We start from the raw sequence: 27,420 nt of genomic DNA, 5'->3' as shown, positions 1-27,420 counted from the left end.
ACAGCCTGTGATGAAAACATACTCATCACCACTGACTCAAACTCTCTCAAGCTTCCTGGTAACATCTATCCATGTAAAACAGGACCACCAACAGGGCTGTCAAAACATAAAGCTGGGAACACACAGACATGAGACATCTATGAGAATGCAGTTTTGACATTTTACTTATAAAATGTTTTTCATGAGCATTATTTTGTAAGACATACTTCATATTACACAGTAGGTATATTTATACTGATTTAGACTAGTAGTTTGTTTATTAAAAACATGCAGCTTTTCGAATCGTAAGATGTTAATTGATGGAAGTGGTGTGGATTATTGTGATGTTTCTATCAGCTGTTTGGACTCTCATTCTGACGGCACCCATTCACTGCAGAGGATCCGTTAGTGAGCAAGTGATATAATGCTACATTTCTCTCCAAATCTGTTAGGATGAAGAAACAAACTCATCTACATCTTGGATGACCTGAAGGTGAGTTTCAGCAATTTTCATTTTGGGGTGAACTGTTCCTCTAAGTGTGTCCTCTTTTGCATTTAAGGGCTATAGAGTCATTTTTAGCTCAGAGCAAGTAAATCAACCCTGCATGCAAGTGCATGATGAAACAAACTCCCAAAAACAACAGCAAATTTGCTCCTTTTTGAATTTCCAATTTTCCATATTTGAATTTTGATTTGCACCGACTTTTGGATAATTCAGACAAATAAATCAGAAATGTCCAATATTCCAATAAATCATTGTTTTATTCAAGAGCGCAACAGTTGCTTTGTTTGTGAGGTCAATCACACATGGAGCGTTGACAGAGTGTGGAATGAGGCGGAGCTTCAGGAGGATCTGAGGTAATGATTCACTTCTGTCTCTGTATTTGGTTTTTGAGTAGCGGATCTCACACGTGTTTGCACATGCATATTCTGCCACAAAGTAAAAAAACTATTTCACTTAATTGTTATTTCAAAAATGAATTTTGGTTGTTGGTTATGTACTTCAGAGTGCTTTATATCCTGTATATTTAATGGTTCAGTTCATGTTCCTTCCAAACAGGTTGATTCGCCGTGCACTGAAGGGTCACCCGTGTCCTGTGCGGAAACATGCTGAGGTTAATGACCTCACAAGCTTTTACCTTGATTTAGTCCGGGAAACAGTTCTCTAAAATGCATCTGGGTTTTTAGACATCTAAATCTCAGGCCAGAAAGAGTGCAGTCACTCAATCATGGCTTTTTTCGCATAAAATGACTGCATGACAAAGGGTCGCCATCCTGTTGGATGTTCCTCAAAAATCCAGATGACACTATCTGAACTATTTGATTTTTATGATTTCCAGCATAAATGTCTAAACAGTATCTAGTACTATAGTATCGTAATATAGTACAGCTGAATAGCTGTATTGATTTTTTGGGACAATTATCTCGTGTCAGTGTTTGTATGGAGGTTATTCACCCTCTCTGACAGAACAAACCTGCCGGACAGTTACCCCACCTGAACCAAACCGAGCAAGACATTTAACTACATACACATACTGTCTGCAACCACTGACAGATTCATTCCCACACATTCCTGGAGCTGAAAAAGGAACGTACCCGGACATTTGCTAAGAACATGACTGGATTTTAGTAATATCCTGGGAATAATTTTCAATATAAAACAAATCAATAACAGAAAAGAAGAGTCACTTTGGATCAGCAAGGTAGGTTTTTAGTGTTGGGTTTAGTTTGAAATGATACAATTATGTTCTTGTGTGATTCAATTATCCTGAAGCATCTGTTTTCTTAATGCTATTAAGACAAGAACCGGCAGAACGATGCCAGGAACGGTTAAGCTGCGCAGCATCAAGAAGTTTGGACAGGAAAATGATAGTTATGAATTTTCAGATGAAGGTAAATTGTTTAGTAGTTAATCTTTTAAAACTATGCACAACATGCTCCATTCAGATGTTGATGAACCTATTGATTCTGTTACAGAGACAAATGGTGATTACATGTAAGTTCTTACGTTGTTGTTTTTTTAAATGTTCCCAATCAAAATAAAGCACAATCTTACTTTTAAATGTGTCTTTTATTAAAATTGTATTAATACAGGACAATGGCTTCTGGAAAGGATAAAAAGTAAGTATCTTTTCTCATTTTTCTTAAAGACGGAATCTTGTTTTCTCACATTTCCTTTAAGCATCACTTTTTCATTTCATTCAAAGGTCCAAAAATGACAAGAAAGAAAAACCAGCCATCCGAGTCGGCTTCTTTCAGCTGGTAATATATTAGCTTATATATATAGCTTCTGTTTTCTATGTTTATATATGATAAATATATTTTACTAGATGACCACCTGTTGGATACAGCAGCAAACTTGTAGTTTTTAATGACTGTGACTGATTTATTATGTGCTCTTGAGGCCAATAGTGGTCTATAATCAAGGGTTTGTGGTTATCGTCTAGATAAAATTCTGTTCATTACATTGCGGTAGGCCCATTTTTTGTCCATTTAAATATTATGCAGTCGATAAAAGCTTTTTTACACTGCTAGATATGTTGATTTCCCCTGCAGTTTCGCTTTGCCAGCTGCCGGGAGATCTGCATGATGATTTTTGGGAGCATATGTGCGATGATTCATGGTTCGGCGCAGCCGCTGATGCTGCTCGTGTTTGGGATGCTGACAGACACCTTCATAGAGTACGACATCGAGCTCAACGAGCTTACTGACCCAGACAAAGCATGTGTCAACAATACTATACAATGGAGAAACCTGACGGAGGAAGAAAACCTGGCACTGAACATGACCAAATCATGCGGGTGAGAGCGGGTTTTCACATTAGGAAATACCCCAAAATATGATGATGCCCTTTTGCAAAATTCCAGTGTTTCCCACAGACTAATGCTACTTTATCAAGCATTGTATGAAAGATGAAATTAAAATGACATTGAATCTGTTCTGAAGACAGTCGGTTCCCTTCAAAGATACATTCATATAAAAACACCAGCATGCAGTGCTCATGTTTATTCAACAAACTCAAAGCCTTTTGTAAAATACAGCAGTCAACATTTGAAGTGGATCAAAGAAGTTCATCAAAGTTGTCCTAAGAAAACAACGGGTATTGTTTTGGTTTTAGGAAAGCTTTGATGAAAGGTTTTGATCCACTTCAAATGTTGACTACTGTATATTTGTGGCGGTCAGCTTTGATATCGTGGCGGGTCACCACAAATAAATCAATGTATGGGAAACACTGGGATTCACTAAAATATAAATACATTTTTATATTTAATATAACAGACTCATATTGTTTGAGGAAATTAGTAAAGGCATGTAAATGATTAATTAGTAAGAAATGTATTTGTTTTAGGGTTATTATGGTTAACTAAAACTGAAACTAAAATTAAAAACATGAAAAACCCCAAACATTTTTGTTACTTGAAATGAAATAAACATTACGTAAAAAAAAATAAAAAACATTATTTCAGCCAAGGCAACATTTCTATTTTTAATTTTGTTTAACTTGATATACTAAAATAACTTAAACTAAAATAGAAATAAAAGAAATATATAAACAAAAGCTACTAAAAATGGCAAAAATAGCAAATTACTAAAGCTTTAACTAAAATTAAAATGAAAACTGAAAATGTATTAGTTATATATTAGTTAGTTATATTACTAAATATACTAAAATAATACTGATTTGCATATTTTACAGTTTAAAGACCATCAAAAATATAGTTGAAAGAAATTAGAGATGTTTGTTTTTCAGAAAAACTTCAGAAAATGCGTAACGTTTACGTTTACGTTTAATGCATTTTAACAGTAGAAGGTAAACGTTACACATTTTTTTTGGTCCCATTTTTTCTAAAATGTAATGATGGTGTGCTCTTCTGCTTCAGGCTATTGGAGATTGAATATTAAATGACCAACTATTATAAACCAAAACTTCTAAAAATGACAAAAACAACCAAATTACTAAAACTTTAACTAAAATTAAAATTAAAGCAGAAAATATAAAATTAAAAACTGCTTCAAAATATTAATGAAAGCTATAATAGTATGTTAATGATACTAAAATATCACAGATTTGTTTAATGTTTAGTCATTTATTTATTACACATATTTTATTGTTTAATTAAAATAGTTTTAATGCATAATTAAATTGGACTTTTTTTGCTCAATTTAAACTTCTACAATGTAATGGTGTGCTCTTCTGCTTCAGGCTATTGGACATTGAATATGAAATGACTAATTTCGCCTACTATTATGTAGGCATTGGAGCAGGTGTTTTCATTCTTGGATACCTCCAGGTGAGTCTTTTAATCTTATTATAGATGATTTAAAGTTAGACCTTATTAAAGGGGCTTCTCTGTTTTTTCTTCAGATATCTTTGTGGATCACTGCAGCAGCACGTCAGATTCAGATCATCAGGAAGATGTATTTTAGGAAGGTCATGAGGATGGAGATTGGATGGTTTGACTGCACCTCTGTAGGAGAGCTCAACACGCGCATGTCTGAGTACGACACATTTAGACACGTTCCAGAGCACAAACACAAGTAAACACAAGTTACCTAATATTGAATCATCTCATGTGTGCCTCCATATGATCCTAGTGACATCAACAAGATAAACGATGCCATTGCTGATCAGGTGGGGATCTTCATTCAGCGCTTCACTACATTCGTGTGCGGCTTCCTCATGGGTTTTGCAAGGGGCTGGAAACTAACGCTGGTCATCATCTCAGTGTCTCCTCTCATTGGGGTCGGAGCAGGTCTCATGGCTCTGGTGAGAAAAGAAAATTCATCAGGACTCACAATTTAGATGATATAGGTACACTCTTAAAAATGAAGGTGCTTAAAAGGTTCTTCACAGCTAGCCTATTCCATGCAGATTCGCCGCGCTGACCAACAGAAAGCTGCTCGGTTTGCAAGTGATTTCTGTGTGAGAAGCGCTTCATACTTCGCCACACTTTTGACTGTCGACAATGTACCACTGTAGGGTGCCTTTTGGTGTCCTGTACATAAATAACTCATTTGCCATGATAACACAAAAATGACTTTGAAAGGCTAAGTTTTTATATTCATAACAAAAGCATTACTTGGCTCTTTAGATTTCTAGATATATTTCATTCTAGATTTTTTTTTTAGATTTTGTGTAAGAGGACACGTGCACTGCTCATTAAATTTGAATGAGAGTAGAATACAGTCAAAAAAAAAAAAAGTTCTCTATTAATATTTTGTTAAACTCAATTTGAGTGTACTGATCATTTGGTAATAAAAACGATATTTTTAGTTAATAAAAAAGAAGAGTATTTCCCTTGAATGGTTGTCCACCCTGTAGTATTGGGAAATCTGACCATTTAAGAAAAGGCCATCCCCTTTAGTGACATCAGCACAACAGATTTTTTGTCTCTTCAGTGGCGGGAATTTCAACCGCTTAAGTTGGTGACTTTCAAATTGACAATTTTTCTTATGAGTTTGCTTACTTGCTTTTCCCAAGCTTAACATGTCCACCCTGTCGGCATAAAATATGCCAGAAGTAATTACAATACAGTATTTTCAAAATATGTAAGTTTAAATATACCAAATTCTCTTCAACAACCAGACTAAATATTTAGCTAGTCACAGTTTGTTGTAAGCTAATATGCAAATAGAAATGCCAATACGCTCAAAATGTCCTTGAAAATGAATGGGGAGGGGGCGGTACCAATGTGTTTGAGGATGTAATTGTATTATTTATTATTATATAATTTTTTTAGAAGTTGAATAAATGTTTCATTTTCATATTTTGTCATGATTTGTGTGTTCTGCATTAGGTGTTCACACAGTCATGTGCTGGTCCACACTTTCATCTTGATATTTTACAATAATATTTTAAATAATATTTGAATAATAATATATTGAAATGCGAGTGCTGTCGTTACTTCATCTGTTCATTTTGCATTGAATTCTGATTGGCTGTCAATGTATTTATCGTTACTCAAATTCACCATTATCGTTATGGCTGTGTGAACTTCGAAAAATCGATATAACGATTTTTAAAACTTTATAGTTATATAGATATTATATTGTTATAATTATTATCGCTCTTTACTTTAAAAGAAAATGGCTTTAAAACGAAGTCAACACAGAAGGAACCGAACAACACATAAGTGGTGTTTGGTTCCTGAACAAATCAATGATTTTAACACGAATCGTTGAATGAACGAGTCAGGTCTGCAGTAACTAAAGCTACAGGATGACTGGCGTATAATTTAAAGGGATAGTTCATACTAAATTTTTAATTCTGTGATTTATTTTTCACCCTCTAGTTGTTCCAAACCTATGACTTTTTCTTCTGCAAAGATTTGTGGGAAAAAGAAGATATGTTAAAGAATGTTGGTAACCAAACAGTTCCTGGTCTTCATCGACTTCTATAGTATTTTTGTCCAATGGGGATCAACTATTTTTTGGTTGCCAACATTCTTCAAAATATCTTCTTTTATGTTCAACAGAAGAAAGAAATTCATACAGGTTTGGAATGATGATAAATTATTCATTTCAGGGTGAACTATCCCTTTAATTACAATACATTAACACTTGTTTTGTTTGCATGTGCTTGTCTAGTTTGTGGCAAAGCTGACGGGAATGGAGCTGCAGGCGTACGCTAAAGCAGGTGCTGTGGCAGATGAGGTTTTGTCCTCGGTACGCACGGTGGCAGCATTCGGCGGTGAGAAGAAAGAGGTGCAGAGGTAACCATCATCTTCACACACTACACTGTAATCACTACTGATTGTGTGTTATTTTCTCTGATCTGATACCATCATTTAACCCTTGAACTCTTTAAACGTGTATTTTCTGCAGGTATGACCGTAATCTGATTGCTGCCCAGCGATGGGGCATCAGGAAAGGTCTGATCATGGGGTTTTTCACTGGGTATATGTGGTTTATCATCTTCCTGTGTTATGCACTGGCCTTCTGGTATGGATCCAGCCTAGTAGTGGACACACAGGAGTACAGTCCAGGGACATTACTGCAGGTGCACACACATAATCTCTTATGCAAAAGAACTCACCATTATGGTTGACGGTATTGTCATTCATTGTTTGGATATCACATGTTTTGTTTGCAGGTATTTTTTGGAGTGCTCATTGCTGCGTTGAATCTGGGCCAGGCGTCTCCTTGTCTGGAGGCTTTTGCTGCTGGAAGAGGAGCCGCCACCATTATCTTTGAGACCATAGACCGCGTAAGACAACCCACATCACCCAAACCAGTAGCATGTAGTCACAACATCACTAAAAAGACTAATCATGTAAAATTAATAAGATATATTAACACATTAACACATAATTAACTTTAAAAAAATCTTTTTTTTTTTACAAAAATATTTGATACTCTATGTATAATAAAAAATTATTTTATTTATTTAGAAAAATCTGATTTGACTTTTTGACCACATTATGAAAACAATGATATTACACAGATGGCAAATGAGTGTTAAAGTCCTCCTGTGCTGGATTTTAGGATGTGTGAAATGAAAACTCCCAGCAAGCTCAATGCAGGAGCAAATCAAAAGAAAACAGCTGCATTATTGCATGTCTGACATCTATCTTACACCAGAATCTCTTCGACACTTTCCAGAGTGATGGATTGACAGGATTGATGTCTTATTTTCAGGAACCAGAGATCGATTGTCTCTCTGAGGCTGGATATAAGTTAGACAAAGTGAAAGGAGATCTGGAGTTTCATCATGTAACATTTCATTACCCATCTCGGCCTGAAGTGAAGGTAAAGCTAAAATTTACACCAGTACAGTCACACCATCTGGTCCAGATGGCTCTGTGTTCCTGCATTAAATACACTCTACTCACCTCCTTCTCACAGATCCTCGATGAGCTAAATCTGCCGGTAAAATCAGGAGAGACGACAGCATTTGTGGGTCCCAGTGGTGCTGGGAAGAGCACAGCAATTCAGCTCATCCAACGATTCTACGACCCCAAAGAAGGGATGGTAAAGAACCATCAGTTCTACATGCTACAATACTATTGGCGCACATCGTTCAGAAATCTTGTAACTTTGTGTCATTTTCTTTCACTATAGGTTACACTGGACGGTCATGACATCCGGGGTCTGAACATCCAGTGGCTGCGTTCTCTGATTGGGATTGTGGAGCAGGAGCCGGTTCTCTTTGCGACCACCATCGCTGAGAACATTCGATACGGGCGGCCTGGGGTCTCGAATGATGAAATCATCACAGCAGCCAAAGAGGCCAATGCCTACAACTTCATCATGGACTTACCACAGGCAGGAGAACACATAACACAAACTTACATGGCAGAACATAGATTACACACAATAGAGGTCATAATTAAAGAACATCTTGGTCTCCATATTATATATATATATATATATATATATATATATATATACATACATATATACAGTTCTGCTTGAAAGTTTGTGGGTCAGTAATAAAAAAAAATACTCAGAAAGTATGCATTAAATTGACCTATAATACAGACAGTAAAGAGATTTATAATATCACAAACAATTTCAAATAAATGCTGTTCTTTTGAACTTTCTATTAATCAAAGAATCATACGAAGCAGCACAACTGTTTTCAGCTGGGATATGAGAAATGTTTTTGAGCAGCTAATCAGCATATTAGAATGATTTCTGAAGGATCACTTGACACTGAAGACTGGAGTAATTATGCTGAAAATTCAGCTTTGCATCACAGGAGTAAATGACATTTTATTAAAAAAAAAACAGTTATTTTAAATTGTAATAATATTTCACAATATTTGAGTTTTTACTGTATTTTTGATCAAATAAATGCAGCCTTGATGAGCATAAGAGACTTATTTCAAAAACATAATCTTGCAGACCTCAAACAGTAGTGTATAGCATATGTCGCTTACTTTTTTGTTTTAATCTTTTCGTTTTAGAAATTTGATACTTTAGTAGGTGAGGGTGGAGGCCAGATGAGTGGCGGGCAGAAGCAGCGAATCGCAATAGCCCGGGCACTGGTGAGGAATCCCAGAATCCTCCTCCTGGACATGGCTACATCAGCTCTGGACAATGAGAGTGAAGCTGTTGTACAGGAGGCTTTGGACAAGGTCAGCAGCACACACAGTCACATATGTCAGAATAGTAGATGATTACATCAAAATCACTGAAGACCATGAATCCCCTCTCGAAGGTCCGAATGGGTCGCACCACCATCTCCATCGCTCACCGTTTATCAACAATAAAGAATGCCGATGTGATTGTGGGATTCGAGCACGGCCGTGCTGTGGAGCGAGGAAAACATGATGAGCTGTTAGATAGAAAGGGTGTCTACTTCACCTTGGTCACTCTTCAGAGCCAGGGAGACAAAGCCCTTAACCAAAAAGCCCAACAGGGTGAGTAACACACACAGTTTGTCTCCTACTGTTAGTACTCTGTATTAAAGGGACATTTCACCCAGAAACGCCTCCCCCCCTCCCCCTACTATGGCTACTGTCAAATATTTGGCTACCAGAATTCTTCAATATATCTTCTTTTAAACTATCCCTTTAACAAGACTTGTGTCAATGTTCTCCAGTGCATTGAACTCTGTGGAGCAAAGCAACCTGAATTGTGACATGGTGCCCAGAGTTTAAATAATTTAAACTTTGATCCCATTGCCACGGACCTCTTGAAAAACTACCAATTTTTACTAGACAGTTTGTTGTTAGTGTCTCTGTTTGTCTCACAAATTATTTAGAGAAAGCAATTAGGATCTTTAAAAAGTCATCGTAAATACCTCATACTTGCTTTTTATTCATTTGCAATAGCCTTTACATCAGTGTAGTATTTATATGCTATTATATTTGTATTTTGAATTAGTTTTTTATTTGAGATTTGAGTTTAGTTTTAGTAATTTTGTTATAACCTTTTCCCATTTTAGTAGTTTAGCTTTAATTTCGTAGTTGTTGTAATTTTAGTACTTCAGTGTAATTTTAATAGTTTTAGTTAAAAAAAAACTGCAACTCTGATTGACAGTACAGGTGTATTACAAAATCACTCTTCTGTGATACAGTCTATCTGCTAAAAGTGTCTCATGATGCATTGCTTGCTGCTTTAAAGCCCTGACACACTGTGGAGGGGCCTTTAGTTTGAATTGCATTTTTTTTTTATCACAAAACACTATATTCATTTTTATATTCACATAAAATAATGAGGGAATAAAAGTAAATCTTTCTGTCTCTCACTCTTCTCAGAGATGGAGGAAGCTGAAAGCAATGACCCTGCTGCAGAGAGAAAGAGTCTCAACAGGGCAGGAAGCTATCGTGCTAGCTTAAGGTACAAACAGTGAGAATTACATCATTACAAACTTGATTTGAAGCAAAAAAAAAGAATATGAATATCAGACAAAAAGACAAAGGTACAAGACGTGTATTTAACAGCTTCAGTGAGGGAAAGAACTGCAATCCCATGAAGCACTTCAAATGACATAATCGAATAAACAATGGATAAATATAAAATTATTCATTTAAAGTTGTTGGTTGTATCTATAGAAACAATATTGCATGCATAAATTCATGGGAGCAGGCAGAGCTAAAGATCTCTTTTGATGAGATTTTTCTCATTACGACTGTGATTGGTGGAATTTTCATGGGTCATGTAGTTTTTTACCACAAATTCTCTTTCACTATTTCCGCAGAGCTTCTATTCACCAAAGATCTCGATCGCAGCTGTCAAACGTTGTACCAGAATCGTCTGTGGCCATCGCTGGAGAGCTGGGCCCTCGCTCATACTCCGAAACCTGCGTTCCTCAGGAGATCAAGGGAAAGGTTAGAGCTCTCCAACCCCATTGGCCTGACATAGAGTATCTCATAAACATCTCATGCATGTGTGTACTGTATGTCTATGTAGAGCGGCCTTCCTGATGATGATTCAGAAGAGGTGGAACCAGCTCCAGTGGCTCGTATTCTGAAATACAACGCTCCTGAATGGCCCTACATGCTCTTTGGAAGCTTTGGGGCAGCTGTGAATGGAGGGGTGAACCCCGTCTACTCTCTCCTCTTCAGCCAAATCCTGGCGGTGAGGTTTCTGCCCGCTGTTCTTCTCTAGTACATGTGTTTTCATTAAGCGTGACTTTCATCTCTCTCTTTACCCGCAGACCTTCTCGATGCCTGACCCTGTTGAACAACGGAGGGAAATTAATGGAATCTGTCTGTTTTTTGTAGTCGTTGGTTTGGTTTCGTTTTTCACTCAGATGTTACAGGTTTGTCTTCATATTAAGCCTTTTCATGAAATGATTGTAAACTATTACAGATGCACTCTATGCTTTATTGGCATTGATGGTTCCATGAAGAACGTTTAACATCTATGGAAAGATTCCATCAGACAAAAGTTTCTTTATAGAAACTTCTTTCATTAGATTAAATGTTCTTCACATTAAGAAAAAAATGTTTCTTTTAGTAACTGATTACTGAAAGGTTCTTCGGGGAACCCAAAATAGTTCTTCTATTGCATCGCAGTCAAAACCCATTTTTGAAATTAAATTTTTAAGAGTATGGATTCTATGCACACTTTTGCATTACTGTGGAAGCACCAAATCTTAAGGGGGCGATAGAATTACCTTCAAATGCCTGAGCCAGTATAAGTCAGTCTCATGCACGATACTGTCTCCTGTCCCATTATTGATAATAATTGTAATACCTGATTTTAGCTGATTAAAAGAGCATTTCTTAATGTGTTTAGCTACTAGGCTAAGCTGTTAGCGTGATAACTGAAGGCTAACTTAAAAACAAAGGGAACTGGGGTAGGGGAATATGATAAAAAGTTATTTTAGTATTATTTACATACTATATAGTGTTAATTCCTATTTTGAAATAGCTTTTATTTTTGTATTTTACTTTGATTTTAAAGTAAAATTAAAAATGTATGTGCTTGTCATTTTTATTGTATTTTTTTCTATTCAGCTTTCACTTGTTTTTATTTAAATTTTAATTCTAATAATTTTACTATTTAAACTTTTTGATTTCAGTTTGTTGCAAGTTATTAAAGGGATAGTTCACCCAAAAATTTTAATTCTGTCATTAATTACTCACCCTCATATTGTTCCAAACCCGTAAGGCCTTCGTTCATCTTCGGAACTCAAATTAAGATATTTTTATATTATTCCAAGAGCTCTCTGACCCTCCCATAGACAGCAAGGATCCTTATACGATCAAGGCAATGTAGCAAGGAGATTGTTAAAATAATCAATGTGACATCGACATAACGACTTTATTCAAAAATTTGTCTCCTCCGCATCACCCTGTAGCACCATTTTAGAGAGTATCACATACGTAAACAACATATGCAACGTATCCACGTACGGTGCTGCTGACACAGAGCAGCATATGTTGTTTACGTATGTCATACTCTCCAAAATGGTGCTATAGGGTGACGCGGAGGAGACGAATTGTTAAATAAAGTTGTTATTTTTGTTTTCTTTGCACACAAAAAGTATTCTCGTAGCTTCGTAAAATTACGGTTGAACCACTGATGTCGCATGGATTATTTTAATGATGTCCTTACTACGTTTCTGAGCCTTGATTGTGTAAGGATCCTTGCTGTTTGTGGGAGGGTCAAAGAGCTCTCAGAATGCATCAAAAATATTTTTATTTGTATTCTGAAGATGAACGAAGGTCTTATGGGTTTGGAACGACATGAGGGTGAGTAATTAATGACAGAATTTTCTTTTTTGGGTGAACTATGCCTTTAAGTTGATTTCCGTTAGTTTCTTCCATAGCTATATTATTCAGGTAGCTATAAATATATACAGTTATGGCCAAAAATATCGGCACCCTTGGTAAATATGACCAAAGAAGGCTGTGAAAATTTATCTGCATTGTTCATATTCACAATTTTGAGCACTCCAGGGTGATTATGAACATGAAATTATCCAGCCATGGCTTCCTGTTTCACAGAAATATAAATAGGAGGGAAAACAAAGCCCAAATTCCCTTAATCATCCATCACAATGAGAAAAACCAAAGAATATATTTCTGATGTGCAGCAAAAGATAATTGAGCTTCACAAATTAGTGAAGTGGCTTTACGAAAAGAGCTAGAGCAGTGAAAATTCCCATTTCCACCATCAGGGCAATAATTAAGAATTTCAAATCAACAGAAAATGTTACGAAACTGCCTGGAAGAGGACATGTGTCTATATCATCCTAATGCATGGTGAGGAGGAGAGTGGCTAAAGACTCTCCAAGGACCACAGCTGGAGAATTGCAGAAAATAGTTGAGTCTCGGGGTCAGAAAATCTTTAAAACAAAAATTGTCAAACAGCACCTACATCACCACATGTTGTTTGGGAGGGTTTCAAGAAAAATTATCCTAGCTCATCCAAAAACAATCTCCAGCATATTCAGTTATCAGACAGGACTGGAACTTCAAATGGGACTGGCTTCTATGGTCAGATGAAACTAAAAAATGAGCTTTTTAGCAGCAAACACTCAAGATGGGTTTGGTGAACACGGGGTTAAAACATACCCTATGTGTACAATGACATATACTGCTGTATTTGTGATGTTGTGGGCCTATATTTCTGCTGGAGGTCCTGGACATCTTGTTTAGACATCATGACATCATGGATTCTATCAAATACCAACAGATAAAAAAATCAACAAGTGACTGACTCTGTTAGAAATCTTATAATGGGCCATGTTTGGATCTTCCAACCGGACAATAATCCAAACACAAACCTCAAAAACAACACAAAAATGGGTCACTGAGCACAAAACCAAGCTTCTGCTGGCCATTCCAGTTCTCTGACCTGAACCCTGTAGGAAATGAGTGAGGTGAACTGAAGAGAAGAAGCACCATCATGGAGCTGGGAATCTGAAGGATCTGGAGTGATTCTGGATGAAGGAATGGTCTCTGATCTCTTGTCTGGTGTTCTCTAACCTCATCAGGCATTATAGGAGAAAATTTAGAGCTGTTAAACTGGCAAATTAAGGTTTCTAAAAGTATTGAATAAAAGGGTGCCGTTAATTGTGGCCAATGTGTATTAGAGAAAAACATTTATTTCATAATGATATTTCCCCCTATTTTAAATTCTTATTATCCAATTAAAGGTTAGATTTTTTTGATTTTTTTAACAATGCAGATTAATTTTCACAGCCACCTTTGCTCATATTTACCAAGGGTGCCGATATTTTTGGCCATGACTGTATATTATATATAAATGTGTCTTATTTTGCAAGATTCTCTTCAAACTGTTCATGGCAGCAGCTGACCGAAAAAGGCAAAACTGTCGAGGGCTACTAATATACGTCCTATATAGTAGCGCCCGCTTTTGGCCACACTGAGAATGCAACACATGTTCCGTTCTGAATTGCATTTCAAGCACATTTCAGAATTTGTTGCTAGAAGTGTTAGCTTTCATGTGGTTGCGTAGCACCTTGGGTCTACATTTGCTTTCACAATATCTAGATGGTATTCATTACAGCTACTTCTTTGTTCTTACTTTCAGGGCTATGCGTTCTCTAAATCTGGGGAGCTGCTGACTCGCAGACTGAGGTGTCTGGGTTTTCAGGCTATGTTGGGACAGGAGACCGGCTGGTTTGATGACCACAGAAACAGCCCAGGTGCTTTGACCACAAGACTGGCCACCGATGCCTCACAAGTCCAGGGAGTAAGGAAAACCTTTAGCAGACCCTTTTTTACTGCCTTCTAGATGATCCGTTTCAATAAAATGAAGCTTAATTACACTAAATATACTCTCACCCCAGGCCACAGGTTCTCAGATTGGCATGATTGTGAATTCTCTGACCAACATCGGTGTGGCCATTATCATCTCCTTCTACTTCAGCTGGAAGCTCACTCTGGTCATCCTGTGCTTCCTGCCCTTTCTGGCTCTTTCTGGAGGGTTTCAGGCTAAGATGTTAACTGGATTCGCCAAGCAGGACAAAGAGGCCATGGAGACAGCAGGACAGGTGAGCTCATGCTATACTACAGTATGGTAAAATCTAGGGATGCGCCCATACTAAGTTTCTCTGTCCGACGGCCAGTTATTTAGAATGCCATCTACCGATTCCGATAGTTTGGTATTATTAAGGAAAAAATCTCTCTCAATTAATGCTGTAATCTATGCAGGGAAGCATACTATAATATTGGAGGCTAAAATTAACAACAGAGCCAAAACTATTATGTTCAACTTCTATTTATTTTCAGATAATAATCATACCCAAATAAAATCTGAAATCTTTGTAAAACTGCAAGGTAGTTTTCATAAAAACTATGTGGCATCTGCCCAGACCATCGGCTGTGTTTAAACAATCGGCCAAAGACCGATGCAGAAAATGCCTTTATTGGCTACAATAAAATACAATTGATTCCTAGTATAATCACCGGCCATACATTAAGGTCCTATTCTCACCTTCAACAAACCATTAATTATGATTTTTGCCTCAATAAACTCCTTATTTGCTGCTTATTAATACTAAAGTAGTTGTTAAGTTTAGGTACTAGGGTAGGATTAGGGATGTAGAATATGGTCATGCAGAATATGTGCTTTATAAGTAATAATATACAGCCAATATGTAAATAACAGGCATGCTAATAAGCAACTAGTTAATAGTGAGAATATAAATAGTGTTATCAAATCACCAACCCATCAGCTTCTGTATCAAGGATTTTGAATGTCTCTCTGTCTGTTTCTGAGTTTAGATATCTGGGGAAGCTCTGAATAACATCCGCACCATTGCCGGCCTGGGAAAAGAGCGTAATTTTGTGGAAATGTTTGATGTACAGCTGGAAGCTCCATACCAGGCCGCTCTGAAGAAGGCTAATGTTTACGGCGCCTGTTATGGATTCTCCCAGTGCGTGGTTTTCCTGGCAAACTCTGCCTCCTATCGATTTGGTGGATACCTGGTCTATCGAGAGGGGCTACACTTCAGTTTTGTTTTCAGGTGAAATAACAACGAAAAAGTGTTTTGCTGGTTTCCATTGTGTAGTTGTAGCAAATGGAGGTCATAATTAGGCGAGGTTCTATCACTACAGGGTGATTTCAGCCATTGTAACCAGTGGGACAGCGCTTGGCCGAGCATCATCATACACTCCAGACTACGCCAAAGCCAAGATCTCTGCCGCACGATTCTTCAAGTTACTCGACCGCATTCCCAAAATTAGCGTCTACAGCAATGAAGGAGACAAATGGGTAATTCAGTTATTTAAACTAACCATTTTTGTACCGTACTTTCCAGAATTATTATATTTTTTTTAAATACATTTATTTGATTAATACATTCAAAACAGTAATAATGTGAGATATTAATACAATTAAAAATAACTGTTTTCTATTGGAATGCATGTTAAAATGTAATTAATTCCTGTGATGCAATGCTGAATTTTCATGAGTCTTTACTCCAGTCTTCAGCGTCACATGATCCTTCAAAAACTGAATTGATCAAAAGTTACTGTAAAGACATAAAAAGTAACAGTTCGCTCTCTCTTTCACTTTCTTTTAGGATAATTTTAAAGGGGACATTGAGTTTATAGATTGCAAATTCACATACCCGTCCCGGCCAGATATTCAGGTTCTGAATGGTTTGAGTGTGAGTGTTAGACCGGGACAGACTTTGGCCTTTGTGGGCAGCAGCGGCTGTGGTAAGAGCACCAGTGTTCAACTACTGGAGCGATTCTATGATCCTAACAATGGACGTGTGGTAAGAAAACTCTGTTGGGACTTTTCACAGATTTGGAATTGTGTTTTTGCATTCAATTCATTAAAAAAGACTGAGTTTGTGATTCTTTATCGATTAGCTCATTGATGGCCGTGAATCTACTCGGGTCAACGTTGCTTTCCTGCGCTCGAAGATTGGGATCGTCTCCCAGGAGCCGATTTTGTTTGACTGCAGTATAGCAGAGAACATCCGCTATGGAGACAATCAGCGCGAGCTCAGCATGAATGATGTCATCGCCGCAGCCAAGAAAGCCCAGCTGCATGACTTTGTCATGTCACTTCCTGAGGTGTTCAATGAGGAACCTTCACTTTATCAGAATTTAGAATTAATTCATTTTGTGTGGGAATCTACTTTATTATTAAGTGACAGCTCAGAGATTCTATTCTAAACTCTTCATGTCTTCACAGTAAAGCAATTTATCCATGAAAACATTTAAAAACAACTGAAGTTAGAAAGTAAACAGGAAGAACATTAAACAAAACTAGATAAAAAAAACTTTATGTTGGCCTGAGAAAGCCTTGCCTGTAAGTTTGAAGTACTGTGAAAAGCTTGAAGTTTGACGATTTTAAATTTTAAGCAGTTTTAAAAGTTTAAAGGGATAGTTCACCTAAAAATGAAAATTCTGTCATCATTTACTCACCCTCATGTTGTTCCTTAAACCCGTAAACTTTCGTTCATCTTAGGAACACAAATGAAGATATCTGAGAGATTTCTACAAAGTCCCTTTAAAGGAAAGTCTGTTCACTCGGCGGCCATATTGCAACGTTTCCAGGCAGCTATTTCCGGCGTCCAAGACCAAGTTACATGAATGGGGGAATCCTGAAATCTCAAAAACTGCTACTGAATTTAAAATCAGCAACAAAATCTGAAATGAACTGCCCTATAAATGTTCCTTATGCTCAAAAAGCGTTAAAAAAGCTATTTTTTCAGGCTAGACAAGGCAATGCGCATGTGCAGTCATAAGCACGAGCCTCTGGTTTTTATGGGAACAGTAGCTGCATTGATGCAATGACTTTACCAATCAGCGATTTGCTCTTTCATTTAGAAGGCGGGACATATTCCGCCACATTGCACGTTGACGTTTCTCCCATTCATAAGTAATAGGAATGAAAGGTCTTTGTATATAGTCTTCGCATTTTTATTCCTCCATTGACAGTCTATGCAACTACCACTTTGAAGCTTCAAAAAGTTCATAAAGAGATAGTAAAATTAATCCATATGATTTTTTTTTGTGTGATCCATGATGCAGAAATACGACACTAATGTTGGTTCCCAAGGTTCCCAGCTGTCCCGCGGTCAAAAGCAGCGCATTGCCATAGCCAGAGCAATCATACGAGACCCCAAAATACTGCTGCTGGACGAGGCCACCTCAGCACTGGACACAGAGAGTGAGAAGGTGAGCAGGAAAGCCAGAACAAGAGTTTGAGAGGATTTTCCAGTTGTCGAGATCTCATATAAGCGTATGTTTGTGTGTGTCAGACTGTACAGGAGGCACTGGATAAAGCCAGAGAAGGCAGAACATGTATCGTCATCGCTCACCGTCTCTCTACTATTCAGAACTCTGACATTATAGCTGTGATGTCACGGGGTTATGTCATCGAGAAGGGCGCGCATGACTATCTGATGCGCCTGAAGGGTGCGTACTACAAACTCGTCACGACCGGAGCGCCGATCAGCTAAACTCACACTCAGCACTCGTGAGAACTAGAAAGGATTTCCAATATCCAGATTTAATGATAAATCAGCTGATATTTGGCTGATTACCATGCCTTCTTAGCACAGAAATATTTTTAATCAATTTCGAGTAAATGTTGTATAAACATTCATTCTAAGTATACAGTGTACATTCCAATTTCTAAAATTGTATCAGTCTATATCACACACACACACACATAGAAAACAGTCTAATAACTGAATGCTGCAAACAAAAACTTGTGTTGTTGTATTCATTGCAAAATGAATGTATTTATGCACTGTCAAAAAAAATAAAATAATTATCAACTAAACAAAAAGCAGAATCTGAGTGTAAATGTGTCATTAATCGCTCTGGAAACATGAGTCATATTAACACTTGATAGCGCCACAAGAAGGTGCACAATCCCTAACCCTTTATTAGCGACATGAGCTTGAATTTCAAAGGCAGAAGACAGGGAAAATAAAAGCTAAAATCCAAAAACTAACATCCATTTAGTGCTTTTAATAGCCCTGCAAAAATCTGTGATAAAACATGTACTACAGGTGCATCTCAAAAAATGTGATTATCGTGAAAAAGTTCATTTTTTCTTGTTACTTATTTCAAAAAGTGAAACTTTCATATATTTTAGATTAATTACACGTAAAGTAAAACATTTCAAAAGTTTTTGTTTTAATTTTGATGATTAGAGCTTACAGCTCATGAAAGTAAAAAATCCAGTATCTCAAAATATTAGAATATTTCCTAAGATCAATCAAAAAAAGGATTTGCAAAACAGAAAAGTTCAAGTTCTTTAAAGGCTACTTTAGCACAGACTCCAGCATCAGTGAGGTGTAGCATGGAAGCGATCAGCCTGTGGCTCTGCTGAGGCACTATTGAGCCTTCAGCTCGTCTGGATTGTTGGATCGACTGTTTCTCATCTTTCTCTTGAAAATGTCCCATAGATTCTCTATGGGGTTCAGGTCAGGCATGTTGGCTGGTCAATCAAGCACAGTAATACCATGGTCAGCAAAGTACTTGGAAGTGGTTTTGGCAGTGTGGGCAGGTGCTAAAGTCCTGATGGAAAAGGAAATCAGCATCTCCATAAAGCTTGTCCAAAGCATCTCCAATCTCCTGGTGGACGGCTGCATTGACTTTGTACTTGATAAAACACAGTGGACCAACACCAGCAGACGTCATGGTACCCCAAATCATCACAGACTGTGGAAACTTCACACTGGACTTCAAGCAACATGGATTCTGTCCCTCTACACTCTTCCTCCAGACTCTGGGACTTTGATTTTCCAAAATAAATGCAAAATTTACTTTTATCTGAAAAGAGGACTTTGGACCACTGAGCAACAGTCCAGTTCTTTTTCTCCACAGCCCAGGTAAGATGCTTCTGACGTTGTTTCTGGTTCAGAAGTGGCTTGGTAGCCCTTTTCCTGAAGACGTCTGAGCGTGGTGACTCTTGATGCACTGACTCCAGCTTCAGTCCACTCCTTGTGAAGCTCTCACAAGTGTCTGAATTAGCTTTGCTTGACAGTATTCTCAAGCTTGCAGTCATCCCTGTTGCTTGTGCACCTTTTCCTACCCAAATTCTTCCTTCCAGTCAACTTTGTATTTAATATGCTTTGATACAGCACTCTGTAAACAGCCAGACCTTTCAGTAATGACCCTCTGTGACTTACCCTCTTTGTGGAGGGTGTCAATGTTCGTCTTCTGGATCATTGCCAAGTCAGCAGTCTTCTCCATTATTGTGGTTTCAAAGAACAAGAGATACCCTGAATTTATACTGTAGAGATGGTCATTAATTGAAACTCAAATGTAAATTTTCTAATATTTTGAGATACTAATTTTTGACTTTCATGAGCTGTAAGCTCTAATCATCAAAATTAAAACATTTTTTTTTTAAATGTTTTACTTTACATGTAATGAATCAAAAAATGAAATTTTTCACGACATTCTAATTTTTTGAGATGCACCTGTATATTAAATATTTACATTTATATATGAAAAAATAATCAGAATGCAGATATTTTTGAATAGTTGTCAATAGAGAAAGATGCTTGATTGCCAGCTGGTGTCATTTTTACATCCACCAGCAGTGCCTCATTTATGAGGTTAGAATTATGTTATAAATAAATTTTTCATTAAAAAGTTTCACAATTTCTGTGCATATATGGATTGTTAAACCTTTCAAGTCACAAACTGGTAGACTCCACCCACCCTCTACACAAGCCAATCAGATGGCAGCCACAATATGCTGACCAATCATATCGCATTCTAGCTTCAACCAATTACATTCTAAATATTTGTTTATTGCAAATATCATTTGATTTGTGAATTCAATTGATTATTGGGAAACTCATATATTAGTGCATCTTGTTCATTGTAAATTTGCTTCTTTTTTGTGTGAATCTTTTTAAATTAATTTGCAAATAATAATCTATTTATTTAGAAATACAAAACAATTCTAACCCCATACTAACCGGCCAAATCATCTAAACTTGATTATTTGTTTTTGACATAGTGCATCTGTGGGGTGGAAAGGAGCAAAACTGCATAAATTAGCAAAATGGCTAATAACACTTACAGCACCTTTAGTTTTGCTGTTTGCTGAATTATGAGCAACAGTAAATGTCTTTGACAGGTATATTATTCTTTGTTAAGAATTAAGGTAAGGCTGCTTCATTACTTGAAAGATATACTTTAATTTATGAAGTTTTACAACTGATATGTATAATCTTTATTAGCATCATTCAGTGGGTTAATAGCACATTAAATATAGGCTATATTTCTTGCATTTCTTATGCTCCAAATAAACAAAAGCAACACAAAAGTAAAAGTATATAATACAACACCACCATGATACTGCTTTTATCTTCTTTATTTATTAATGGCAAGCTTATTAAGTAATGCTAATACATCCAGCACATAGTTAGCATAACATGGCAATGCTATTTAAACTCAACAAAAACAGAAGTGTTTAAACAACAAAATATATAGCATTAAAAAAACCAGGTCAATAAATCACCTCAGACGTCGTCTGAGAAGTTCAAACGAGTCTCTCTGTTGAAGCAAGCTGTCTAAAATTTGACCAGCTTCATCGAAAAATCGTTCCATCTTTCCAATATTGTGTGCAGATAAAATTCGGGCCACAACCGCTGAGGAAATAGCCTGTGATTGGCAGGTGTTGTGGACCACGCGGTGTCTGACCTTCTTACCAGATTCAATGATTAAGCTAAAGCTGCCAGTTGGTCTGTGGTCAAGCTTTGCTGGACGGCTGCGTACTGCAGGTTGAGCACAGTGTTGGAATTGAGGGATAGGAGGTTTGCCACCGTCCCATCAAGAGTGATGTCAGGAAGGATCCCACTGTCCTGGGCAACCCTGTAAATACTGTCTATAGTTGCAGGGATGATTTCCCATGCTTAAATGCTTTATTCTGGTCGTCTTAGTAGGTCAAATATGAAGGAGGACTTGTGCAGTGGAACTCAGAGCAGATGTTTTGGCCAAAGTACATGGTTTTATCCATACAAAAGCAAACCATGTGAGAGGCCAGGTTAAACATTGACATTCAAAAATGTGAATCTGGTAACCTAACCAACAAGTAGAAACTTTGACTTTTTTAGCATGTGTGGGCCAATATGTTCCTGTGTTGGAAACACTATTAAAAATAAATGTTCCAAGAGGCGGTTTTTGCAGAGATAATATTAAAGAACCATTTTTGGTTCTTTAAAGAACTTTCAGCAATAAGTTCTTAAAAGAACCAATTTTTTCTAAGTGTGAAAAACTTTGTAATAGAAGAAACTTTTGTGGAATGGAAAGGTTTCATAGATGTTCTTCATGGAACCACCGATGCCAATAAAGAAAAGTGAAGGTTAAATGTGGATGGTATCTCTCTGTCATGGAGTGTTATGTTTATAAAACTAGGTAACAACATCCTAATTCCCCAACATCTCTAAACCAACTAGCAGATGTTTTTATACATAGATGACATTCAACTGGAGACTATTCAAAAATTATATTCTAAGATGATCGGAAGCAGTATTAAAGGCAAATGGTGGTAAAAATGTTGATAAATAAATATTGCTTATTATTATAGGTGCAATATCGCTCTATATCGGCTGTGATTTGGCGGTAGGTTTGCTGATATAGAGCCATATCGCATGGCTATAAGAACGATATTGCTTTTATATAACAGTTTGATGGCACAAGCGTATAAATAAATAGGAAACAACAATGGAGTGTCCCTGTGAGGAACTACTTCCTTCCGCAACAGATTCTCAAGTTAACAGTGTAATTGCCGGTTCACACAGAATGCGTTTTTGCTTTGAAAAACATGAGACACGGGCAGTGGAATGTGGAAAAACGCAGGGTCTTGAGATAAATTTTTTTGAGCACCGCAAAGCGCGTTTACACAGGAAAATCATTGTAATGCAATGGAGTGGAAAAACACATTCAGTTTTAACAGATGAGCCCAAGCGTTATGAATTCAAAAACACCTAGTTGCTTCTTTGAAGTTGAAAGGTTATTGTATTATAGTATATTATGTATAGTACAGTATATTTTGAGAAAGAGATCTAATACAGCTGCATCTGATACAGTACTCATTCTTCAGCTCAATCTCATATTCACAATAAAACATGTCTGCTGAGCAAAGCGATATCTTTGTTATATCCTTTCATCTGTTAAAGGGATTTCCCATGATAACGCTGCTCATTGTGTTTGTTGGTCTTAAGTCTTAAGCCGCAGTCACACTAGACTTTGAGCATGCAAAATAGTTTTTTTTCGTGATATGGCGTCATATCACATTTAAAAAAAAAACTTAAATTCAACACGTAATAAATTATAATACATCTAAAATGTAAAAACATACAATCTGCTCCACTTTCCTGCAGCGCTGCAGTTTTAAATTTGTTCTTTTAATTCAGATAGGAGGTCATGCTGTGACGTATCGAGTTGCCATTTGTCACACGGTATTATGTGATGTTCGCAGGCCAGAGTTTACCAAGCTTGAACTTTGGAACGCAGCGAAATGCGAAACCTTTCGCACGGGCTTGTGTTTCCAGTATGATGAATTCGCATGCATATGAATGGAAGTCAATGTAACGAAAGGAAGTCAATGCAACGAAAAGTGGAGTGTGATCGCCCCTTTATGAAGAAGCGCCATCTAATGGCGTAACACGGTACGGTAACTAAAATTACTATCACTACCACACACACCTTTTCTCAATACTAAATTAATAAATACTATGACTATTATTTATATACGGCCGAATCACAGCCATGCTGATATAAAGCCATATCGCAATCCAACTCAAATGATATTGCGCATTTATAAATTGTTTTTTAAAAGAAAAACAAGTAACGATATTCCCTCTTAACCAGTGAATGATTTATTACAAAACATCATCAGACGAACAGTTATAACATTAAAAAATATTTATAAAAAGTATTTTTTTTTTTTTTTACAAACATATACCAATAGTCAGTAAGTCTTGACAATTCTGGAAAAATGGAAGAAACCAGCAGCACACCAGGAGATATATATATATATGATGGATTTCCAGTGCTGTGAAGCTGTAGTGTGAATGTAAGAGCAAATAGTGACCCCGTCTCATCTGAACACGATCCACAAGACAAACACTTCATCCACTAAAGTCTGTGATTACAGATGGATAAAATTAAATGATTAGAAAGATTACTGTAATTCAAAGGCTTCGTTATACTTGACCATTAAACACATATTGCACTCAGGACACCATGCCAACGTGAACTGTGCATTCACTGAACATGCAGCATGCAACTGGTCGGCTTACAGGCGGAAAAATACTGCCTATTAAAATTTACACAAACTGGTCTTACGATTACAGTAGCCTGATGCAAAAAAACATTATACAGAGGTTGCAATTAACAATAAACCTCAAAAATATAACAGAAATGTTGAACTTGTCAAACATGTGCTGTCCTATGTAAAGACCTGACAGCATCCAATTGACTGTTGCACCTTCTCATGCAATAAAAATACTGTCCATTAGATTCAAATAACGACAAATTCATCTTAGAAAAAGTGTTTTGGAGAGTCATGCCTATGAACACAAAAACGTCCAGTCTGACGTGTGCAACGTTTGAGAGATTTGCCTATTAACAATGACATCAACCGAACTTTAAAACCTTTAAAATCTAACTGAAGCCTCCACCAACTGACTTCAGTCTACACACATCTGGAATCAAGTTAAAAACAGGCCATACAGATCCCTTCACACAGTAGAAATCCAAATATATTAAAAAATGTAAACATTACTCCAAGTACAAAAGCTTGTGAGGACTCCCGACGGGCCAACGGTCCGTGGAAAACTCGTGATAACGGTGTTTGTTACGCAGTGATTTCTTGTAAGAGCACACGCAAATTAGTTCTAGTTAGTATGAGATGCGTGACTGCATGCTTTACTATTTCTTACAATTTTTCAAAGGTGTCCGTGAGCCCGTTCATCTTAGCACCTGTGAATATTTGAGATTTTTTTTAGGTTGCAGATAAACTTAACATGCAACTCAAGGTGAAAAAAAAAAAAAAAAAAAAGTACATAAAGAATATTTAAGACATGCAAAAAAACTAACAAAAAAAACGTGGGAACTGAAAATAATATGCAAAGTTGGGTGAAAAAAAAAAAAAATAAAAAAAAAAAAAGTGTACAGAAAGAACATTTAAGGAAAATTAAATACGTGCAAAAAAATTGTGGGAACTGTGAAAATATACCTTAAAATTTAATGGATGCCATTTGGATTTTGGATGTTATATTAAAGAATACATTTTACAAACTTAAAAACGTATATTTATGAAGCACAGAGTGTCAGGAAAGGAATTTAAAGGGATAGTTCGCCCAAAAATGAAAACTCTCATCATGTACTCACCCCCATGACATTCCAAACCTGTCTGAGTTTATTTTGTTGAACATAACAGATGATATTTTAAAGAATGCTGGTAACCAGTGTTTGGTTGCCACTGACTCCAATAGTATGGAAAAATATGAAAAATGGAACAACTATGGAAGCCAATGGGGACGTCCTTCAAAATATCTTTTGGAATTCTTGAAGAAGAGTAAATGACAAGTTTTTATTTTTAGGTGAACTATCCCTGTGGTTTAAAATATTTTGAATCTAAATTCATCTTAAAAAACAAACAAAAAAAGTAAACAATGGCTAAAAACGGTCCTATTTGGTTTGATGCATGAAATCCACAAATGCATTGTGGTTTTTTCGGGACACCTTGACAAGTTACTCGAAGCCCAAATGTTCAGCACAACAGAGCACTTTTTTCCTTCGCACGTATTATTTTAAATGCTCTGGAAACGCTTTGAGATTATAAAATAATACATGACAAGGGCCAAATGACAATTCCATTCAATAGCTTTTAAAATCACAATGTTGGTGCAAAAATGAAAAGCTCTTGGAGGATGAAATTAATTCGAAGCATTTGCACATTTTCATAGAAAAAACTATTAAATTTCCCTCCTCAACAGGTTCACAGAAGGTTAGAAAAACGTACTAGCAACCGTCAAGTTTTCTTTTTGGCCAACAGTATGTCTCCAGTGTACATTATAAATAAAAAAGCATAAATATTCCCTGCATAAGACTAGTTTACTTCCAATTACACGCTAATAAAATACTCCACTGTGATCTGCGTGGCAACAAACATCTCAGCGGGTACGTTGAGAAGCCTGCGGATATGTAACAGTCTTCAGTCATTTATCTCTCTTTCAGTTTGCGTTTTTCTTGACTCTGATGCGTTTCCGGCTTCGCAGTCTCGGCGGCTTCGTGCGTAGCTGCTGAGGAGCACGGGTCGTTTTTGTTGACACGATCGCCCTGATTCATGTTTTCATCTGCCTCTTCCTCGTCTTCATCCGAGCAAAGCCTCCAGTCATCCGCTTCCTCGCTCTCTGATCCTTGCACGGCGATCTGGGGAACCAGCGGATTCCTCCTCGCCATGCACTCCTCCTCCGACTGCGTCTCGCCCGTCATCTGCTTGAGCCGTGCACCAGCAGACATGGGCGTCTGAGGGGGCATCGGAGGAGCCCTGTCATCCGGCTCGTCAAAGCTCACCTCCTGCACAGCTTCTTGTTTCTTGAAGGAATCTCGACGTTCGGAGAGATTCAGCTTGCGCATTACGACGATCTGCTCCATGCGCTCGCCGGGCCAGTCCCTCAATCTCTGGGCGCACAGGTATCCGCCCAGCCTGCTGTGATCTGTCGTGTATGTCACACCACAGGCCCCCTCAGCCTCGGCCTCTCCTGGGACGTCCACCTCGCAGTGCGGGACCTCCAGCGTGTGTCTGCGGGTTGCGTGGGGCTTTTTGTCAGCAAATAAAGCCCCCGAGAGTTTCTCCGCAGACTGGACTCTCTTTAGCAGAGGGGAACGTGGCGGTTCTGCACTCCGAGGTCGGACCACGTGCCGAATGATGGTGGGGGGCGACAGGGTCTTGCCGTGGAACGAGTGGAGGGTTTTGGAGATGCTGGGTAAGGGAGAGGGGGAGCGCTGAGGTGACAGGGCCTGCGGTGAGGAGGTGCAGGCCAGAGGCGAGGGCGGGATACTGCTGGTGGACTTGCGTCTCCCCACTTTAGTGTAGCGTTGGTTGCTGAGTTTAGACCCGAGGCCGTGCAGAGAGCTGGGCCGCATTTGCACCGCCGGTGAACTGGGAGAGCTGGAGCTCGGAGAGGCGTTCTGGGGCAGGCTGGCATCTGAATAGATGGCAATGTTTTATGACAATTTGTAACAAAATAAGAGTAATTTGTAATAAGAGTAAGTGAACTAGAAATGATGTGCATAATATTAAATATATCTTCAATGTAAAGAGAAATATTCTGAAAAAAGAAATTCGATATTTCAATCTGCATATTACAATAAACAATATTCAACAAACTTTTTTGCCGTTTTCTAATTGAATAAGTGAACTAGAAAGTGCAGAATCTTAAGTTTATTTTACAATATAAAGAGAAATGTTAAAAGGTTTTTAAAAAAACATTCTATGCAATATATTCAACAACAGTTTGTCATTTTACAATCAAATAAGTGAACAAACTAGTGCAGAGTCGAAAATATT

At 37.4% G+C, this 27,420-nt stretch overlaps 2 protein-coding genes across 3 annotated transcripts in view; one reads left to right on the top strand and one right to left on the bottom strand.

Moving 5' to 3' along the window:
• The first annotated feature begins 1,491 nt into the window (after positions 1-1,491).
• Positions 1,492-18,644, top strand: abcb11b (ATP-binding cassette, sub-family B (MDR/TAP), member 11b). The gene is made up of 29 exons (XM_079392943.1): positions 1,492-1,682; positions 1,779-1,872; positions 1,957-1,975; positions 2,074-2,100; positions 2,187-2,241; positions 2,536-2,780; positions 4,184-4,271; positions 4,346-4,479; positions 4,576-4,747; positions 6,568-6,692; positions 6,805-6,979; positions 7,073-7,186; positions 7,618-7,728; positions 7,825-7,950; positions 8,041-8,244; positions 8,889-9,059; positions 9,143-9,344; positions 10,185-10,266; positions 10,628-10,757; positions 10,840-11,007; positions 11,087-11,191; positions 14,437-14,598; positions 14,696-14,899; positions 15,633-15,874; positions 15,966-16,122; positions 16,433-16,630; positions 16,728-16,934; positions 17,898-18,044; positions 18,128-18,644. The coding sequence occupies exons 2-29, from the start codon at positions 1,797-1,799 to the stop codon at positions 18,326-18,328; spliced, it is 4,047 nt and encodes a 1,348-aa protein (XP_079249069.1). The 5' UTR covers positions 1,492-1,682; positions 1,779-1,796; the 3' UTR covers positions 18,329-18,644.
• Positions 18,645-23,704: 5,060 nt separating this feature from the next.
• Positions 23,705-27,420, bottom strand: part of mast3b (microtubule associated serine/threonine kinase 3b) — a 45,493-nt gene continuing 41,777 nt past the window's right edge. For both annotated transcript variants that reach the window (XM_079393406.1, XM_079393407.1), the window contains one exon: positions 23,705-27,058. In XM_079393406.1, the coding sequence (XP_079249532.1) occupies positions 26,070-27,058 (989 nt within the window). In that variant the 3' untranslated portion in view covers positions 23,705-26,069. The remainder of the gene's footprint in view (positions 27,059-27,420) is intronic.

This window comes from Barbus barbus, assembly GCF_936440315.1.
Source record: "Barbus barbus genome assembly, chromosome: 35".
Lineage (NCBI taxonomy): Eukaryota > Metazoa > Chordata > Actinopteri > Cypriniformes > Cyprinidae > Barbus > Barbus barbus.
This window is presented reverse-complemented; position numbering and strand designations above follow the sequence as displayed.